Below are 18,751 nucleotides of genomic sequence, written 5' to 3'. Positions count from 1 at the left end.
CCGATTTGAACGTGCATATGTGGATACTCATTCTGTTCAGTTGGGCATCAAACTAGATCATGCCTGTTAAGAATTTATAATGTAGGGTAACGTGACAAGGCAAGAGGCTGGAAAATATGCATTATGTATAAAGTAACAAATCTAAGCTCTCAGTAAAAGGCAAGCTTTCTATTAATACATTACTAATTAAAATGATATACAGTCATGAAAATGGGGTAATTGATTCACAATGGAAAGCAGAAGCTTAATACATCTACGATCCCCAGTCCGTAATACCAGGCTCCCACTACCCTGCTGTCTTACTGCTGTATGGGAAGCGTTATCCAGGTTACTCTAATTCAGTGGGTGCCTGCCGTTATGTTGGTGTTGAGCTGTTTTTTTTTTTTTTTTTTTTTCCCCCCCTGCTGATGTCACGGTGCCTCTAAACGCACACTGCAAATGCAGTCGGTCCGAAGCGGATCCCCATCCGCTTGTCTTAACAGGTGTGCCCTCACAATTATGTAACGTGATTATTTTCTAACAATGTGGTATTAGCGGTGACCTCAGATTGGAACACTTAACACTGCTCACTCTCGCGTTCTGTTACGATATTTCTGCTTTACAATGCGATGTGTATTCGGTGTGAAGGCTATAGCCAGGAAATGTTTGTGAGCAGCAATTTTTCTGTGAAAACACAGCTGTGAGAGGTGGCTCGATTGTTCTGCTGTCACAAATTAAATGGCTTAGTCTCGCTTGGCTACCCGTCAGTGTTTCTTGCCTTTGCACATTCGTTCTGTCTTAGCAGGAAAATTAAAGTTCTTCCTTCACATTATAGCCACAGTCTATTGTTTTCAACCATATCTTTTTCATGTCTGAGGAGGTTATATCAGAAAATTTTTATTCATAAATATTTCATGATCTTCATGTATTATAAAATATTTCTTAAAGCTCACATTTCTAATGTTTCAGGGCATTATTGGTTTTCCAAAACCTGACTCCCAGACCAAAACATTTCCTGCTTTTACACCCATCACTTAAGTTGTTTCTCTCTCTCTTCTGTGAGGATGCCTCTGTTTATAATCGCCGTTTATTCCTGGCTGCCATTGATGTAAATGCTGAAGTTCTGTTTGCTTCTGCTCAATTGTATTTGGAGCCCTTCCCATACCCAGCTGCCCTAAAGAGCTTACATAGCATGTGTCCCCTTGTTTATATGGTTACACAGCATGTAAGTGCAGCTTAGTGATGTTATTGAATATGATTAATGTTGTCTTTCCATCCTGAATGAGATTATTACTGTCTCAATGGCCTGTTGCTTTGTGAAAATGAAGCTTCACGCTTAGTGGTTCGGATTTCTCTGCACTGTTGGCCACTGTTTGGTTTAACCCCATGGTAACTAACTGACCTGCAGGAAGGTAATTTAACTGTGGGGGTGTTGGTCCCTTGTCTGTAGCTCTGTGGCCTCACTGCCTGCTGTTCTCTGAGTCTCGTGGCGTTGCAGCTGCTTCTGTGGATGCTAGCAGCTCTACTTGTGTGGACACTAATAGTTTTCCTCTGCAGACACAACACACGCTCACATCAAAAGAATGTTTGTCCTCTCGCTCAGTAATGTGCAGGTGTTGGTAACGGCGATCCGTTATTGCTAAGGATGTGACTTTGGGGTTCCTCTTCACACTGCTATGCCAAGAATCTTTTTCTGCCTCACGAAGGTGAACGGGAGAGTGCAGCTTTTGCATGCTGCCAAGGCAAGGGCCATCCTGAAAGGCCTCCCTGTCACCCTGGCATCACTGACCAACACCATGAGTTATTGGTCTCTGCTGGAAAAGCACATAGGAGCCATGCTAAGTAACGCTGCCGGCTTCGCGATGTGATGCTGATTATGCCGAGACATTTAGCAGCACTGCCACATGAACTGGCTCCGTAGATGTGCACGTGCACTGATTGGTCCTAGTCTGGTCCTGACAGCAGCAATGGGTTTCACATTCTCTGTTTTTCTTCAAGAAAACTTTTGCCAGAGGACTGCCAAACCATACCTGGGTGGGAGTCTGGGTGTGTGTTTCTTTCTTTCCCCTCCTCCTTTCTTCATAAGGGTCTCCCCATGAAAGGCACTTTCTGCTTCAGTAGCCAGGAAGCAAGGAGTTCAGCCTCATATGCTTGGAAAATATTTACCACGACAGACAGGAAAGTCTTGAAAGCTCAAGTATAGGTTCTACGCAACTTTGTTGCCAAGGTAAGATGTCCTCTTGAGCTGGTTTAATTATGGTCAAGGCAATTTACTGTGGTTTGTCATAAATAAGCCAAAATCAATTCAATAATTAAAGTTTATGTTTAGTTTGAAGAGTTAAATACAATCCTCAATGAGGAAAGGATGAAAAGACAGAGTAGAACTGGAGGTGCATGCTGCTAAATGAGTGATGCATTCAAAATGAGGTGCATGCTCTCCTTTGATTGGGGTTCCCCAATTCCAGTCCTGGAAAGCCAAAACCCAACTGTTTGCAGAATTCCTGCTCATGCACATCTTATTCAGCTAATTATCAGGTTGTGCAAGTGTGTTTAAACAGCAAGGTCTGCAAACTTGGATTCTACTCCTCCAGGAACAGAATTGGGGACCCCTGCATTAGTTCAATGTATGAAACACTTTCTGCAGAGATTTTGGTATTAATGTTCACTCTAGATGAATGTATGAAATGCCCTCAGTGGATGAGGTGCACATTTTCCCTAGTTGAACATGCGTGCTTTTTAGAGAGTGAGGAGCATGTTCTCCCTAGATGAATGTTTGAAACACCTTCCACAGAGAGAGGTCTGTTCTCTCCTCAGCAACATTTGAAATGTTCTTTTCAGAGTGAGGTACATTTTGTCTAAAACGTGCCTTTTCAGTTGATGCAAAGATCACATCCAAGTCATTCCCCATAAAGTTACTTATATTTATTGGGTTCAGCTGACCCTGAAATTTCTTATACATAAGGGAATTGCTTGTGTTTTTTGGATTCTTAGAATGAAAGCCCGTGATTCCAGGGCCTTGGTCACTGGGGTTGAGCTTGTTGCTATAGGCTGGCCTGCTCATATGGGTGTCTGTCACGCCAGTATAAAATTCATAACAAAGATGAGAAGGAAAGAGAGAAAGTTGGTCCAAGCCTGCGTGCGGCTGGCTCAGGCCACGTCGTTGGCATATCGACAACAGGTAGTCACAAGCCTAGGTGTCAGACAGTAGGTCTATCCCACAGGGCAGGGTAAACATCACTCTGTGTGCAGTGTCCTGGTTGCTCCCAGACTCCAGAGCTGTTCTACTTGGCATCTCTATGCCAGTGGGCCTGAGAAGGAGGTGAAGGACTGGCAGCATATCCTGTGAGATGTGCCTTCTACACATGCTTTACCAGTCAGGATGAACAGTTGACTCAAACGTCAATCTTTAAACTGTATTTACAGTAGTTTTTAAAACACTCTACAGGGGACAGCGTCCGTGGGCTAAGCCTGTGTTCCTGTAATCAGAAGGTCGCTGGTTCAAACCCAGTCTCAGCACTTCTGCAAGTCCTTGAGCAAGGCCCTTAACCCCCAGCTTCCTAGACGCTGCTATGGGTGGCTGCCCTTCACAGACAACTTACTCTACAAAGACCAAATTGAGGGAGGCATAAAGACGATTTCCCCTTGGGGATCAATAAAGTATTAATTGTTTCATTTCACTGAATTCTTATAAAATGTTGGTTGAATTTAAAATGTGGTTGGTACCTTTTATCCATTGTTTATCAAATGCGTGTAATTTAACAAGGAACATACTTACTAAACCTGTATTAGGAACCTGGAGATTTCAGGTCCAGAGAATACTAATGCAGACCAAGGTTTTTGTTTCATCCAACCAGTTGAGTAGAAAAAGTCAGTCACAGAATACCCAACTGGTTGGCTGAAACAAAATCTTAGTCTGGATGTGTACTCTCTGGACCTGAAATCTCCACCTCTGGACCTGTTATTTGCTAAACCCATGATATTTTAAATTGTTTTAAATTCTGTGAGTTTGGAGGCATCAAGAGTATGTTACCCTTCAGATCATTACACAGGAGCTGAAGAGTTGAACATAAACTGAGGAACTCTGCAGACCAAGCAGGAAATGAACTTCACAGCTGTGTATTTAGTTACTACCACTGCCCTTGGTTTACTGATCTTGACCACCCAAGATGGAGATGGTCTCTCTCTGCTGAACTCCCTGGAGCTGAAGGATCTGCTGGATCGGTGCCGAAATGGGTACCAGAACCGCACTAAGAATGCAAGTCTAAGCAGGGACCGACGGTCCATCCCGTGGTCTGACAGGGAGGATATCCTCAAACTTCATAATAAACTACGAGGAGGCGTATATCCCACTGCTTCTAACATGGAGCCAATGGTAAGAGTGGACAGGACCTTATTGGGTTAAGGAGCAACTTGACCTCTGTCAAGAGATTAGCCCAACTAATGTCTCCTTTGACAACAATGGCATGTTGTGTGCTATAGCAGCTAAATTATTCTCTCCAATATTCTCTAATGTGACTCACTGTGTAGTTGAAGGTTCTGATGGTTTGGTATTTATGCAAAGGTATGGGATGATGAACTGGAGCGGTCAGCCTCTCATTGGGCTCGGCAGTGTATATGGGAGCATGGGCCTCAGGACTTGCTTCCATCCATTGGCCAGAACCTTGCTGTCCACTGGGGCAGGTGAGAGAATAAGTTTTGCGGAAGGTACCACAGTCCCATCATTGAAGACATCACTGGGATGCTATTGGCACAAAGAAGCATGTGAACACACACACAGTCCACATTAGAGACTGTTCAGTAAAACTTGTAGAATTCTGTTCTTGTTTTAATTTCATTTTCACAAAATCAGCATTCGTTACAATGCACACAATGGGCTGGTTGTGATCATGAATGGATCCCTAAATTATCCAATCCAGACCAAGATTTTGTTTCAATCAACCGTTGTGCATAAGGAGTCACAGTCATAGAGTGCTCTACTGGTTGGTTGAAACAAAATCTTGTTCTGAATTAATACTTTCTGAACCTGAACTTTCTACCTCTGATTTGATCCATTTGACAGTAAAGCAGCTGAGTAATGGGATCACACAGCAGCATTCAGTCTGAATCCCTGCTCTCATATCACTAATGCCTCTCTTTAGTTTGCTTTGGTTCTTGGCTCCCAAAATCACATGGAAAATTGTTAGGCTTTTTGGCTCATTTTCAAACAGACTTTGATAAATGATTTTATTCTAGATGGTTTTCTGAGCTATTAACTCTTTGCACTATGACTCACTGACTTATAGCTGTCATTGGGTCTCTGTGTTGCAGTTTTCGGTCCCCTGTTTTCCATGTTCAGGCCTGGTACGATGAGGTCAGGGACTACACATACCCCTACCCATATGAGTGCCGACCCTTTTGCCCTGATCGATGTTCTGGGCCTATGTGTACTCACTACACCCAGGTGAGTGTATCAACAGCACAGAAATATTAGTGGGACTTTAAACTTAGCAGAAAGTTAAATTTGAAGACTCTTAATGCATGGATGATGTTTAAAACCTTTTGTATTTCCATTTATGGGGTAAAACTGGAACAGTTTTCCAGTGGACCTACAGCAATGTTCAGGCATTATTCAGTAAAAAAATTCTTGATACCTGCTTTTGGAAAATTATGAAACTGATGAACTGGGTGACTGATGGGATATATAATTCTGCTAAATTGTATCCGCATTATATCTACCACTGTAGTTCTACTTATACATTTTCTTTTTTTTCCTTTTAGTATGGGGTGAGTAATGAGAGGAGGTGGGGGTAAGAGAATATGGTGATTTGATGGTGTTGGATGGGATAGGGAGTAATTAGTATGTACATACTTCCTTCTACTCCATTTTGGACTTAACGATTTTATTTTTTTTTCCTTTTATGTTAAGATTTTATTTTGTATATGTGCGAAATAAAAGGTTATCATCAAATGCTACTGTATCTTCTGGTTATTCATTTTCATCTTGATACCATCTTTGATGGGCTGTGAGCAGTGTGTGTAACATTTAAGTAGAACCAGTACGCACACAACAAAACTGATTTCAAGTATAATGTATTTCGAGCTGCTTAGGAGTTTGTTCAGCTTGTGAGACTTCAGTATTAATAATTACAAAATCTAAGTGAATTAGAGTCTAGAGTGATAGATCAGCATGTCTCAACTAAGCAGAGAAAGAGGAATGGATAGAGAAAGAATACAAGAGTTCCTTGTATTTTGTGGTCACTGTTCCCCCTTGTTCTGCCCCTAAATCTGTGTCCATTACAAGAAGACAGTCCCTTGACTTGGTGCTTGGTGTTGGAAGGTCCATCTTGTAGTAGTCACTCATCTTGTGATTGTTCCAGTCTCCATAGTTCAGTTTAATCATTTACAAATTATTTTTGCTGGGTCTTTCAGTGTTCTATCCTGCGTTCTTTCTTTTCTTTTTTTTATGGACTGGCGCTGGGTTATGCCAGGTCAGCCACAGTACTAATGTGGTTTTCTCTGTCTGCTGAGTCACTGGGTAAATATTTCTCACTGTTTTTGTCAAATAGACATACATGGACATACATTCCTCAGATAAAACATCTGCTCCTCTGAGCCTAACTACACCATCTGGAAGACAGACAAAGCTTTCATTTTTTAACTAGGTAGTTATCCAAGTGTTTTGTTGCTTATGCACATAACCTAATACCTGGGCTAATTGGAAGCATGCTGTTTAAATTGGCTACATGAATACTCTTAAGAGAATTATTTTTATAGTTGATGACATGAAATTAATGGGTGAACCACATAGTTCCACAGTTTTTTTTTCAGAGGGGAATTCTGCAGAGTATGATGAAAAGGCACAATGAGTGGGGTGTTTGACTACTGTTTGTGAAGAGTCCTGCAGGGGATAAAGTACAGAATAGGGAGTGGAGGCCTCAGAGATGCAATTACTAAAGGTTTTATTTTTTGGAGTAATTTCTGAATTGCATCACTGGGAAATTAAAGAAAGACAGGCCTGAATTTATACTGAACATTGCATAAGTTGGATTCCATTGTACCCATTTTTTTTCTTTTACACATTATTTGGCATGTTTGTCTTTATATAATCTGTACATTAATTCAAACTTAACCTGGCAGAATGACTTAGGGCCTACGTGCTGTAAATTTGCAATCTGCTTCCCTGTAGCTAGTCTGGGCCACCACCAATCGATTGGGGTGTGCGGTACACATTTGCTCTCGGATGAACGTCTGGGGTGAGATTTGGAATAACGCTGTCTACCTGGTCTGCAATTATTCGCCAAAGTAAGAGAATTTATGGTATAGACTTTTCTGTTGTGCTAAATCTCCTACTCTGTGCTGTTATTTATGGCATCTATAGTTGACTAGAATTAATTAAATAAAAATGTCAAGATCATTCTTGATTTTAATATATACATTTTATCCATAAAGTAGTGATATATGTAATCAGAGTTGTGCACATCTTTGTCTTACTCTCAGGGGAAACTGGATTGGAGAAGCCCCTTATAAACATGGCCACCCGTGCTCACAATGCCCACCCAGCTTTGGGGGTGGCTGTCTAGAAAATCTCTGCCACAAAGGTGAGTGGAGTTGTAGGAAAGATGAGCGGCCATCATAGAATTCATTGATCTGAAACCGCCTCTACTTATTGTACATTGTGCTTCCGTGCTAATCTGCATAATCTTTCCTCACTTAAGTGGTTGACTGTATTTCTTTGTCCTAATGTCCATGTCTTAAAATGTCATGGCTATATGTATCAGTATTCTATTTATTAACTTTTCATTTTCACTATGACCAATAACAAAGATATTTCATTTCAGTGTATGACCCATACATCATAAATCTGAAATTCACAGTAAAAGATGCTTTGATTTTTGACATAGACATTTGATTGTGGCTTGTGGTATTTGAACAGTCTGACTGAATCTATGTATGATATTTCTTTGTATGGAATTATACAATTATGTGTGGGGCTCATATTACTGGATGGTACTTGCTTTTGTTATCCACATAGTGATAGTCTCCCTCTTCTCAGAGCCATATCACCCAGAGTCTGAGAACCTGAATGAGGTAGAGAAGCTCCAGGAGTCCGTCCAAACCCGGACAACCCCCGTCAAACTTGGCCCCAAACCCAGTGAATGGGGGGCCTCCGTGACAAAGAAAACAACATCAGACGGGTCCTCATCCCAGAGGACAGCCTCAGCATTGAAGAAGACATCCCCACCCAAACGTACAGGGAGCACCTTCCTAAGTATGTAAAAGGGAGGAGCTCTTTAAAACCTATAAATCTTAAGCAGTGGAATGTGTTCACATAGCCTGGCGGATTGTTATCCATTTATTCATCCGTGTTCATTAACCATGTGTTAAGCTGCAGTAGCCATGTATACCCAAACATCCATCCATCTTCTGCCACTTATCTGGGGTTGGGTCACGGGGGCAAGTAGTCTAAGGAGGGATGCCTAGACCTCCCTCTCCCCAGCCAGCTCCATCAGCTCCTTGGGAGGAATACCATAATGTTCTCAAGCCACCCGAGAGAGAGAATCTCTCCAGGGTGTACTGGGTCTGCTCTGGGGTCTCCTCCTAGCTGAACGTGCCATAAGCACTTCCCCAGGCAGGTTTACTCAAAAAGGAAAAAAAAAAAAAAAATGTTTTTCTTGATTGCAGCACAAAATATCAACTGTGAGACAAACATGAGAGACAGATGCAAGGGAATAACATGCCACAGGTCAGTATGTCTATCCAGAATCCTCTGGTGATCTTGATATTATTGGGTGACTAAACTATCTCAACATTACAGGTACAGGTGTCCTGCCAACTGCCAGAACAAAAGAGGTAACGTGTGGGGCTCAACCTTCTACGATGTGGTGAGCCAGTTGTACTACCTTTAAAAATCACATGACACCTAGAAAGAAAGGAACTTGTAACACTGTGTTACACCCGCTGTTTTGGGTTCCCCCCAGAAATCAAGTATCTGCCAAGCTGCGTTGCATAGTGGAGCAATGAATTCCAGTGGTGGTCTAGTAGATGTCGCACGGAAAGGCAAGCTCCCATTCTTTGTCAAGGCAGTGAAGAATGGAGTAGAATCTTTGAGGTAGACACCTTACAGTTTGTGTAACGTTGTAGAATGTTGATGCATATAGAATTCATTCTACATCTGGTTTATTTATGCACAATTCAATGAGACTGACAGAAGAATTGTTTTATGGGTTTTTTGCTGCATGCTTATTGACATGATTTATATACACTAGAGAAAATTCTTCCTTCTCTTTTTCAGCAATTACAGAGCAGGAAATGCATTTGCCATAGCAAAAGTGAAAGGTATTGAGTCCTTGATATAATTTTGTTTGAATGTGTCTCTCTTTTTTTATTAATATTGCATGGAAAAAAGTCCATGACTACAGTCTTGGTTTTTTGTCCAAAGAGCAGTCAGTTGACTGCTATACCACTGTGGCTGAGATCTGCCCTTTCAAAAAGCCAGCCTCCACCTGCCCAAGGTAGATGGCCCTGTTCCCTGGTTGCTCTCATGCTTTCACAATTAGCAATTGTTTGCTCAGAGCTGGCATAATCTAGACCAGTGATTGTCAAACTTTTTGCACCATGACCCAGATTTTACCATGCCAGCTCAATCGAGACCCTACATCAAGTATAGGTCTATGCTCAAGTGCGATGTGCACTCTGCAGTCTAGTCCAATAAATGGCTATTGCACAAATCTGATTGGATGTGCCAGTGATTTTTTTAATTAAGCGTCTGTGGTTTGGCTTCTTGGATTGGTTGAGCGTTCACTAGTTTAGTACTAATTAGTTGCCGACTCAAGACTACATTTATATAAGTTAATTCTAGGATTGGGGCTAGGAAAAATATTTGGGGATCAGCATAGGTGCTTGCTGGTTTTAAAATGCTTACATTTCCTATTCTGTCTCACAACCCTGTCAGAACTTGCTGCAACCAAAATTTGCATTGCAGGTTCAGAGTCTCTGACCTAGACCACCACATTCAAGTCACAGTCTCTGTCAGATGTTTGTCTATCACTAGAACCATTTCATATTCCAAAGACTCTTTCACAACTACAATAAAAGTACTACCAGAATAGCTTGGAGGATATATTAGTAGGTACTATGCATGCATCTAACCAAACCTTTGTATGGAATGTGCTGTATCACACATTCCATACTGTTTCTCAGAGTCTTCTGCTCATCCAACTGCAAGAATGAGCCATCTTATTGGGCCCCGGTGATTGGGAACAACATCTACACAGATGTAAGGACCTGGTCTTAGCAGAACTCGGTTTTCTGCAAGCTATGGAAACAGCCAGTGGAGAAGAATTGGGCCTCATATCCACAAGCAGTCATTAGTAACTTTTGTTTAATGATGCCACAGTCGTTAAATATGATGTGACTCACAACTCTTGACAACCTTCATTGAAATGAAATGAAGTCTCATAATCCGGGGGTTAGTGGTTGGGCACTTTGTTCCTAGGATTGTTAATCCACCAATTGGCTTAACCAGGAAAAATGCAGGTAGGTCCCTGATGGAACCCATGATTGGTGTAAATCTTGAATATTTTAAAACCTTCAGTCCCTCAAGAGAACTCCCCTTTTTGCTTATTTGGTTATTTAAATTGCCATATCCATTTCGTAGTGAATGAGCTCTCAGGAGACCTCTGACAGATTCTCGGTATCTGCTGTTAGGAGCATTCAAACACATCACTCAGCATCTGTGTCTGAGGACCTTGGTTAGGATTGTTCAGAACTGTACTGGGTAGCACCAGCTTACTCTAATCTTGATTCAAAGCAAATCTATGAAGGAATAATTTGGCACAATAGTATGTTATAGACAATAGAAACATCAGCTAGTGGTAATCACAGTCAGAGACAATGAGAATTTTACAATGAGACAATGAGTTTTAATGCATTCTGATATCTCAGTGGATTTGATTTAGATGTCATTAATATACTCAGATCAAAATGAATGCACACACCCTCAAATTATTTCAATGAATGCCCTGGTTTCTTTTGGTTATAATGTTTATAACTGAAAACTTGGCTATAAGTGCTATGCTTATCTTAGTATAGTATGAATCCTACTTAGTTTTTTTATTACTTGAGATCAAAATTGGAATAGTGAGTCAGTGGAATAATTGATGTATATCAAAACTTGTAAGCTTATATGTTGCTCTCCTGGGTTATTGAATTTTTTTCCGGTTCTTCCTCAGAATTCCAGTATCTGCCGTGCTGCAATGCATGCTGGTGTGATGAGACCCAGTGGGGGATATGTGGATGTCTTGCCCCTGGACAAAAGGAGCAGCTATATTGGAACACTGAAAAATGGTATCCGGTCTGAAAGGTGCCCTCTCAGTCTTTGTAGTCATCCCTATTTACTGTAGAGAGCATGTCCTTGGTGGTCAGGCCTTGTGGTCAAATTGAAGTACACGAAGGGTCAATCACTTGGCAAGAAGCTTTGCATACTTATGAATTATTGTGCAGATTAATGCTTGGAGGGACCACATGATCCGTATGACTTCACTATAGTACATGCTGGAACATCCATTGGAAAAAAACAGCAAGGAGAAAATCAGCCCCAGTGAAATGAAATGTATTGCTGAGGTCCATGCTAAAATCCACAGTTTGGCAATTTAATCCTCTCCTAATGAAGACGAAATGTTACGATTGGACTGGGATTTAGTTCGAGAAGAATCAATGATAAGTTGTTTGTCCTTCATAAGTCAAATGGCTCAGAAAAGGGAGATGACCAAAGCTTATGTGACCTGATGAACCTCCCAAGTTGAAAAGCCTTTAATTGGTGTGCAGATTGACATTTTGATGGTAATTGGGTAGTCAGTATTGTTATATTATACTAGCTGAATTGATAATATTGGGTGATATTAGGGTGACATCATCCAAATATATTATTGAAATAGCAACATTACAAAACATATTATCAAACCACTGTTTAGCTTTGGATTTCAAATTCAAACTTTCTGACCCAATGCGCAACTTGACTATCAGCCTGGTTTGTTGCTTTAGAATGATGGAATATAAGTGTGCATGATATCGTACCTATTTGAAGATGTTTTTCCCTTGCAGTAAAAAGGACCATGAAGGATGCTCTTTCCGTGTCTTTGCTGTGAGACAGTGAGATGTAGTGACAAGAGGAAACCTTTTCTGTTTCGGGGACAAACAATACATCCCCTCCCACACCACAGTATCAAGCATCTAGCCTCAAACAATCTGATTAGCATCTTGCCACTAATTAGACTCCCCTAGCAGGGTTTACCCTTCTCTCCCTAAGTTTCACATTCAGTATCTAAGGATTAAAAAATTCTTCCCCACATCCAGCTGCCACATACACTAATGACCAAAACTGAAGAAACACCTAGCATTTTTTGGCATTAAGCTTTAAGAATTACTACACGAATATTGATGGTAATATTTATGAACAATCAAAGAATGTTACAAATATCATGCATTGGACAATTAAGTGGTTTGGAGAAACTGGAATGAAGTTCTGCAATCTCTAAATATTACAAGTGTTTCCACAGTTTTGGCTGCTAGTGAACATGTCAATGTAAAGCACTGAAGTGCAAAATGCCAGTGTTTCAAAACATCAAACTTTATCAAATATTTATAAATTAAATTTTTTTTATTTGCTATGATGGGGAGAAGGGGACCAGGAAGCCTTGGAGATTCTGTGTTAGGAAATGGACGAGCATATTATGCCATGTCTCAAAAATACTATATTAACCTTTTTAACATAAAATAAGCCATGTAATGAGACCCAAACTTGACTTCCTGCCCAGTTTACCCCTGTAGTGGCACTCCATTTGCTTATGCGTCTGTTATTGTTTAACGTCCTATCCCTGTCATGGTTTTCGCAAAATTTATATTCATCTCAGGCTGTTTCAGAGTCATTGTTGTATTACCTGCCTTACTTGCAACTTGCTTTGAACAAATGTGTCTGTTACACAAATAAATGTAAATGCATCCATTTCTACAGAAATTTTCTTTTTGTCAAAAAAGATCTGTTTCATTAAAGGTAATTTTTATGACATTGTTCCATTTTTCTCCCCCTTTTTTTCTCCAAAAAGTAACAAATTCATTTATACAGTCAGACCTACTACAATGGGATTAATGCATTCCTGAAAAACCTAGTGTTAGCTAAAATTCTGTACTAAAATACACATATCCAATGAGAAAAATATGATTAGGGGAATGCAACTCCAAAACTTGGAACCTTAGGCCAAACGAAATTATATAATATAATTTAAATTATTAAATAAAAAGAACAGTGACCAGTATATGCATTTAAAATGTTAATAATAATTATAAAAATACATGAATAAATCATATAAACATTTCCTATATGAATCTTAAGAGCCTCACGAGAATTGCCTAGTAACTGCTTTAACAGAACATGTTGAACTTGTTAACTTGTGGATTGCCAGGATTTGGGAGTAGTGATGGCCAAAACGAAGGTTCATGAACCATTTACTGTATTTCCTGACCCCCACTTGTTGGTGCTCTTGGCTTACTTTGGAACATACTTTGAGCTGTTCTTTGAACAGAGAGCACCATCTATTGGAATCAGAGAATATAGGTAATGGTTCGAGAACCCTCATTCTGGCCGTTGTTAGTCGGTGCTGAGCCTCAGCTACCATGCAGTTGGGCACACAGCACAAATACAACGAATTACGGTATGCGGAGGGCCACCGAAGGCAACATGGCTAGACAGTCTACTTAAAACAAATGTAAGTGAATTTTAAAATGTTGCTGTATTTTTATATGATCGTTTGTCGAATATTTTTCGATTTTTAGAATCTATGACTTCGACCTGTGCAATGTGTTTTTGTACAAAAATGTTTCGTCTTTGAAAGCCGCTTCCAACAAATCACTGAAAAGAACTGGAACACTTCATTCACCAGTTGAACATCACTATTGTTCACTTGCATGACATTCAGAAAAAAAGGGTAAAATAATTGTACTTTTGCCTATCACTGGCGCTGTACCCTCAAGGATCTGCCAATTGTGCCATTAGCTGAGGGATTAGTGTACCCTTTGGGGTACAGAAATGGACTTTGAGGAACATTTCTGTACCATTGATGCTACAGTAATGCTGTCTGTACCATTTGGAATGTTCCTTAGAGCCCATTTCTATACGTTAGAAGGGTACAACCCCAATGACGAGCAAAGCTACAGATATCTACACTTCTTTTCTGAAAGTGTACTGGACTTGTGGACTGATAATATATCAAAACGCATTAGGTGTGATATTACTTGTTGTGGCATGACTGACTGGATGAATGTTTCAGTTGCATTCAGAAATACTGTATACTATTGTGTGGCATTTTCACAGCAGCAGGTAACACCACTGAGTAAGTATAACCTGTGTGAAGTGAATATTCTCTCTCCTGTAAAAGTGCCCAAAGAAATGTCTGGTGTAATGTTTTCCTCCTTTACAAATGTATGTGCCGAAGTACTTAAGAAGCATTAAGAATGATTCTTTATAAAAGAGTCACCTCTTTACAATGAAATGGAGATTTCATATATAAATATTAAGTGGTAGCGGACAGCTTACTCTATCACCTGTTTCTTATGCCGTTTCATTTGCTCTCATCCCACTAATGTCAAAATTGTAATATATTCTTGATAGAATGCTTTAGAGACTTAGTTTTTATACACAGAATATAACTGTCACAGGTTCAAAAAATGAACAGCTGGAATAAAGGAATCATAGCATATTTTGAATATTCACCTCACACTTCCAGGATTGGGGGTTTGGAGTTTGTGAATTCTCCCCATGACACCTAGGTCTCCTGCCGTAGTCCACACTTGTTAGTGATTATGGCAACAGGCATCTCATTGACCAAAGTGTGTGATTGTGTGCGTGTGCGTGTGTGTGTGTGTGTGTGTGTATGTGGTGGGGGGGGCAGGGTTGCTAACTTATCAGTTATTTGGAATTTAAAATCTCACAACAATCAAGTCTGTAGGGTTTTCCAAATTACCTCAACACCTTTGAAGCTGCTAATTTCAAGTTTATAATAATATATGAATAATATAGATTTGCCATACGATTTCTTATATAACCGTGAGTGTAACGCTAGATGCCTGAGAGTTGTCAGTCCTGCTCTTGGGTGGATGGATGGCTGTCTGCATTCCTCTCACTCCCAGAATGAAGTATCCTTGATTATGTGTTTGCCTTTTATGTAATAGTCATGTATTCCTGAAATTAACCGTACAGTACTCACTGAAGGACAGATTCGGCATTTTCACATTAAGTGACAATAATCGTACCATTATAATTTCACAAGACAAACAGCGATGCAGGAAAAGGTCGGAAATGGAGCACAACTCAATACTTCTTAGTTGTCAAACATTATAGATTTGCTTGTTATAAATATTTGGAATTCGGTAATGAATATTGAATATTGTGGGAATGTTTGCATGTTGAAATGATTTTCACTTTAAGAGTTCAGCTTTGAGAAGTAAGTGACTAATTTGAATCTGGTCACATGAGGGTGATGTGTATAACATACTGTTTCACACTGGATAAGTGTCGCGGTTTACTTTGTAGTTTCCCGTGCACCTGAATTAGAGCGGCATAAAACTAATCAACCGCTCAAGTGAAGTCTGTTCATTGGCCAAAGGATCCCACTGTTTGATCATTTTTAATTCAATAGGTTTTAATTGGACAGATTTCCAGGATGTTGCACCTCATTCCTGGGTGTCAGGGAGCTGCCAGAACGTTCAGGAGAGCTAGGATGTCTGCTACATACTTGTATTAGTTTGACAATTCAGTGAGGCAGCTCCAAAACTTAACTCCAGGGGCACTGTGCTACTGAAAACTTTGGATACCCCACAATACAAATTGCAAGACTTATTCTAACATACATTTATATTGTGAATCAGTATCAGAAAAAAATTTGTAACTGCTGCTGTACTTTGTGGTTATAACTGGTGAGTGACATCCGTAAAGCAAGAAGCTTTTTCTATTATTTGGGTCTGAGGTTGACATTATAAAAAAAGCACTTTCTGAAATGAGCCTGAAGTTGGGCTTGTGAACTTCGTGAACTGTTGCTTGTTTTCACTTGGCTGGCTTGCTAGGTACACTTCTACTCCAGTCCTTCCCCTCACACATACATCAATATGTGCTCGGAGTGTTATATCCCAGCTCTTTTTGGCTGTTGCCCTTACTAAACAAAACGCGCCTTCTCATCCACGCTGGACTGTTTGACCTGAGGTTTTCACTTGGGGAGCAGACAGATGCATAGGCTTTTACTAGGTCTGGTGTTGTAGCCAACAGTGAAAGTACAGGCCAGTGGAGGGAGATGCAGATGCTGACAAGCGAGCATTTTCACACCACTGGGGGAACAAAAGGCACAAACCAGTGTGTCTAAATGGAGGCGTAAATTTCTTTTTTTGTTTAACTTTCAGATTAAATTTATATGCTAGTGTACCACAAAAGTTAATTTTCAAGTTATATCAGTAGTTACCAAAATTTGCTACATTTCACAGTTTTCAATTTTTTTGCTCAACACCTCACATTAATTGTCCTATGGTGTGATATTACATTTGGAATAGCTTGTGTATTCTGTAAGAATAGGCGCCCTTTTTAGCATATCCACACACAGATTTCTCTTATGATATTTATACTTTTCTGTAAAATATTTTATGTGTATAATGTAGATGTGTCACTACAGGACCCAAAAAAGTGGACACATCAGAGGTTCACATGAAACTCGGAACATTTTCAGATTAGTTTGAGATGGACACTCATTTTGTGACCTTCAGAAGTACTTTTCATTGTCTGACAGACTTCCTGGTGATGGTCTGACCCTATATGTGCTAAAGAAAATGCCTTTTTACAAAATATTTTTTTGCATCACACGAATTGTATAAAATATTATCAACTGCAATAAATTTATCTTTAATGATATCAAAGTGTGACTTAGAAAATATAAGTCCCTTGAAAGAATGTCAAATTAATTTTTATTCTATTTTTAGGAATTATTTTATTGACATTTACGTTTCCAAAATCAAATTTGTTATGATCGCATAACTAGCATAGCATTTTACTAGCTTTTTTTTGTTTTGAAAACTTGCCTATAGCTAGAAATAGGTTTCTCTGTGTTGGCCATAATCTGTAGCAGTGATATATTTCAAATATTAATACAAAACGTAGTGATATCCTCTAGCTTTTTTTGTTTGTTTTTGATCACTACTGTTTAGTTGGAATTTTATAATGATTTTATCTGGCAGACCTGTATTTTTGTTTGATATTTTTTGTTTCCATGGTGGAAAAACTTATTTTGAGACATTTATGGGGTGACGGAAGATATCTGGAATTACATGAATGTTTCTATAGATGCATCTCTTATTTTAATGGCGAGAATGAAACATTTTACACAAGGAAGTCATCAGTCGTCCATTGATGTTAGGGATCAGGAAGTCTCCAGTTTGTGCCAAAATACTTGTTTCTGGAACTGCTGTGTTCACATTAGTCTGGATGTAGCATCACTTTCTTTCCAATTGTTTCTTGTCCCCCTGGTTCTAATTTTTATGAATTCTGCATTTTTAATTGAAATCACCTCATGTATTGAAGAGAAACCCATAGAGTGTGACATTGCAGCCAAAGATTAGCTATAATTCTTGTCCTTTACGTTTTTTTCTTGCAAGGAAGCCCACCAGAAATGTATAAATATTTGAGCTTCCTTTAGGGTAACACAGACAGTGTACAAGGAAGAGCCTTTCTTTAACATATTTAGGCGTGAGCTGCCTCTTTGCTTAGTATTTGAATACATTGAAGAGCAAATCCTAAGAGGATGAGTTCATGTTACCCTTTGTTATCATGAAGACCTGTAATTGAGGTTTTGGATTATAAACAAAGATTTTGGCAAGATGTTCTGCTTATATGGGGAATTTAACTTTTTTGTGTCTCTGTTGGATGTTTTTAATGAAGAGTGAAGTGGTGTCTGTTATGAAAGAATGGTGTTGAAAGGTAGGTATGTTTTGTAGGTCATCAATTTTTGGGTCCATTTCCATTCTTTGAACAGCTTTTAAAGAGATTTAATTTCAGTTTTATAAATTAATTAGGTTTGATTAAAATATTAACTGAAGTGACAGAATACATGAGCCAGGAACTTGCTATAAATCATAAACATTTTTTTGTGGAACAGTGACCAGTGTAATTGCAAAGGAAGCTGCTTCTGTTTCTCTCCAATACATCCCACCATCTCAAACAAGCAAGGCATGTGTGTAAAAAGTATCCCTCCCATTTCTTTCTACTTTTGTTCACACAGATTGGTTTTATAGTGACATGCCGATCACTCTTCACAGTCCAGGGTCTATAATATGTCCTGCCTGCCTGCAGAGGGGATGACAGGATATAGTCACTGTAGTGCAGCCCAGTGAATGTTTATGCATGATGTTCCCCAGTTCTTCAATTTGGAGTGCTCTTGCAAACAGAAGTTTGATCACTGCTTGAACTTTACATTGTGCAGAAAATCCGCAATACAAAATGCTGCGTCCATCTGCGTTACTGTAGCATTTTTCAGGTGTCCAGTCAGATTGTTACTGAATTGTTCTGAAAGAGAAGATTATCTGTTGGCTTGTTTCTCAATATTATTCCTGTTATCTTGTGCATCCATTCTGCGTTCTGCCTTTTTTGTTTGCAGATGGTTTTAATTTTCCTTCTTTATTACAGGAGTAAATTGTTTTCTCTTGTTGGTTTGTGTGGGGGGAGTTTGTCAATATTATGTCTTATTAGTGACTTTTACACTAT

The 18,751-nt window shown here is 39.5% G+C and overlaps 1 protein-coding gene across 2 annotated transcripts; it reads left to right on the top strand.

Annotated features, from left to right (window-relative positions):
* The first annotated feature begins 855 nt into the window (after positions 1 to 855).
* LOC125706180 (cysteine-rich secretory protein LCCL domain-containing 2-like) lies at positions 856 to 12,926 on the top strand. 2 transcript variants are annotated; one of them, XM_048972752.1, is made up of 15 exons: positions 856 to 2,206; positions 4,029 to 4,351; positions 4,541 to 4,659; positions 5,287 to 5,419; positions 7,145 to 7,260; positions 7,456 to 7,556; positions 8,012 to 8,227; positions 8,641 to 8,701; positions 8,774 to 8,840; positions 8,937 to 9,067; positions 9,251 to 9,294; positions 9,398 to 9,470; positions 10,159 to 10,234; positions 11,190 to 11,320; positions 12,061 to 12,926. In XM_048972752.1, exons 2-15 carry the CDS (start codon positions 4,079 to 4,081, stop codon positions 12,110 to 12,112), a joined length of 1,593 nt encoding a protein of 530 aa, XP_048828709.1. In that variant the 5' UTR covers positions 856 to 2,206; positions 4,029 to 4,078; the 3' UTR covers positions 12,113 to 12,926. The 2 variants fall into 2 exon arrangements, with proteins under 2 accessions (XP_048828709.1, XP_048828708.1); XM_048972751.1 differs by having other exon boundaries at positions 4,017 to 4,351.
* Positions 12,927 to 18,751: the final 5,825 nt, after the last annotated feature.

The sequence above is a fragment of the Brienomyrus brachyistius genome, chromosome 13 (genome assembly GCF_023856365.1).
Source record: "Brienomyrus brachyistius isolate T26 chromosome 13, BBRACH_0.4, whole genome shotgun sequence".
NCBI lineage: Eukaryota > Metazoa > Chordata > Actinopteri > Osteoglossiformes > Mormyridae > Brienomyrus > Brienomyrus brachyistius.
This window is presented reverse-complemented; position numbering and strand designations above follow the sequence as displayed.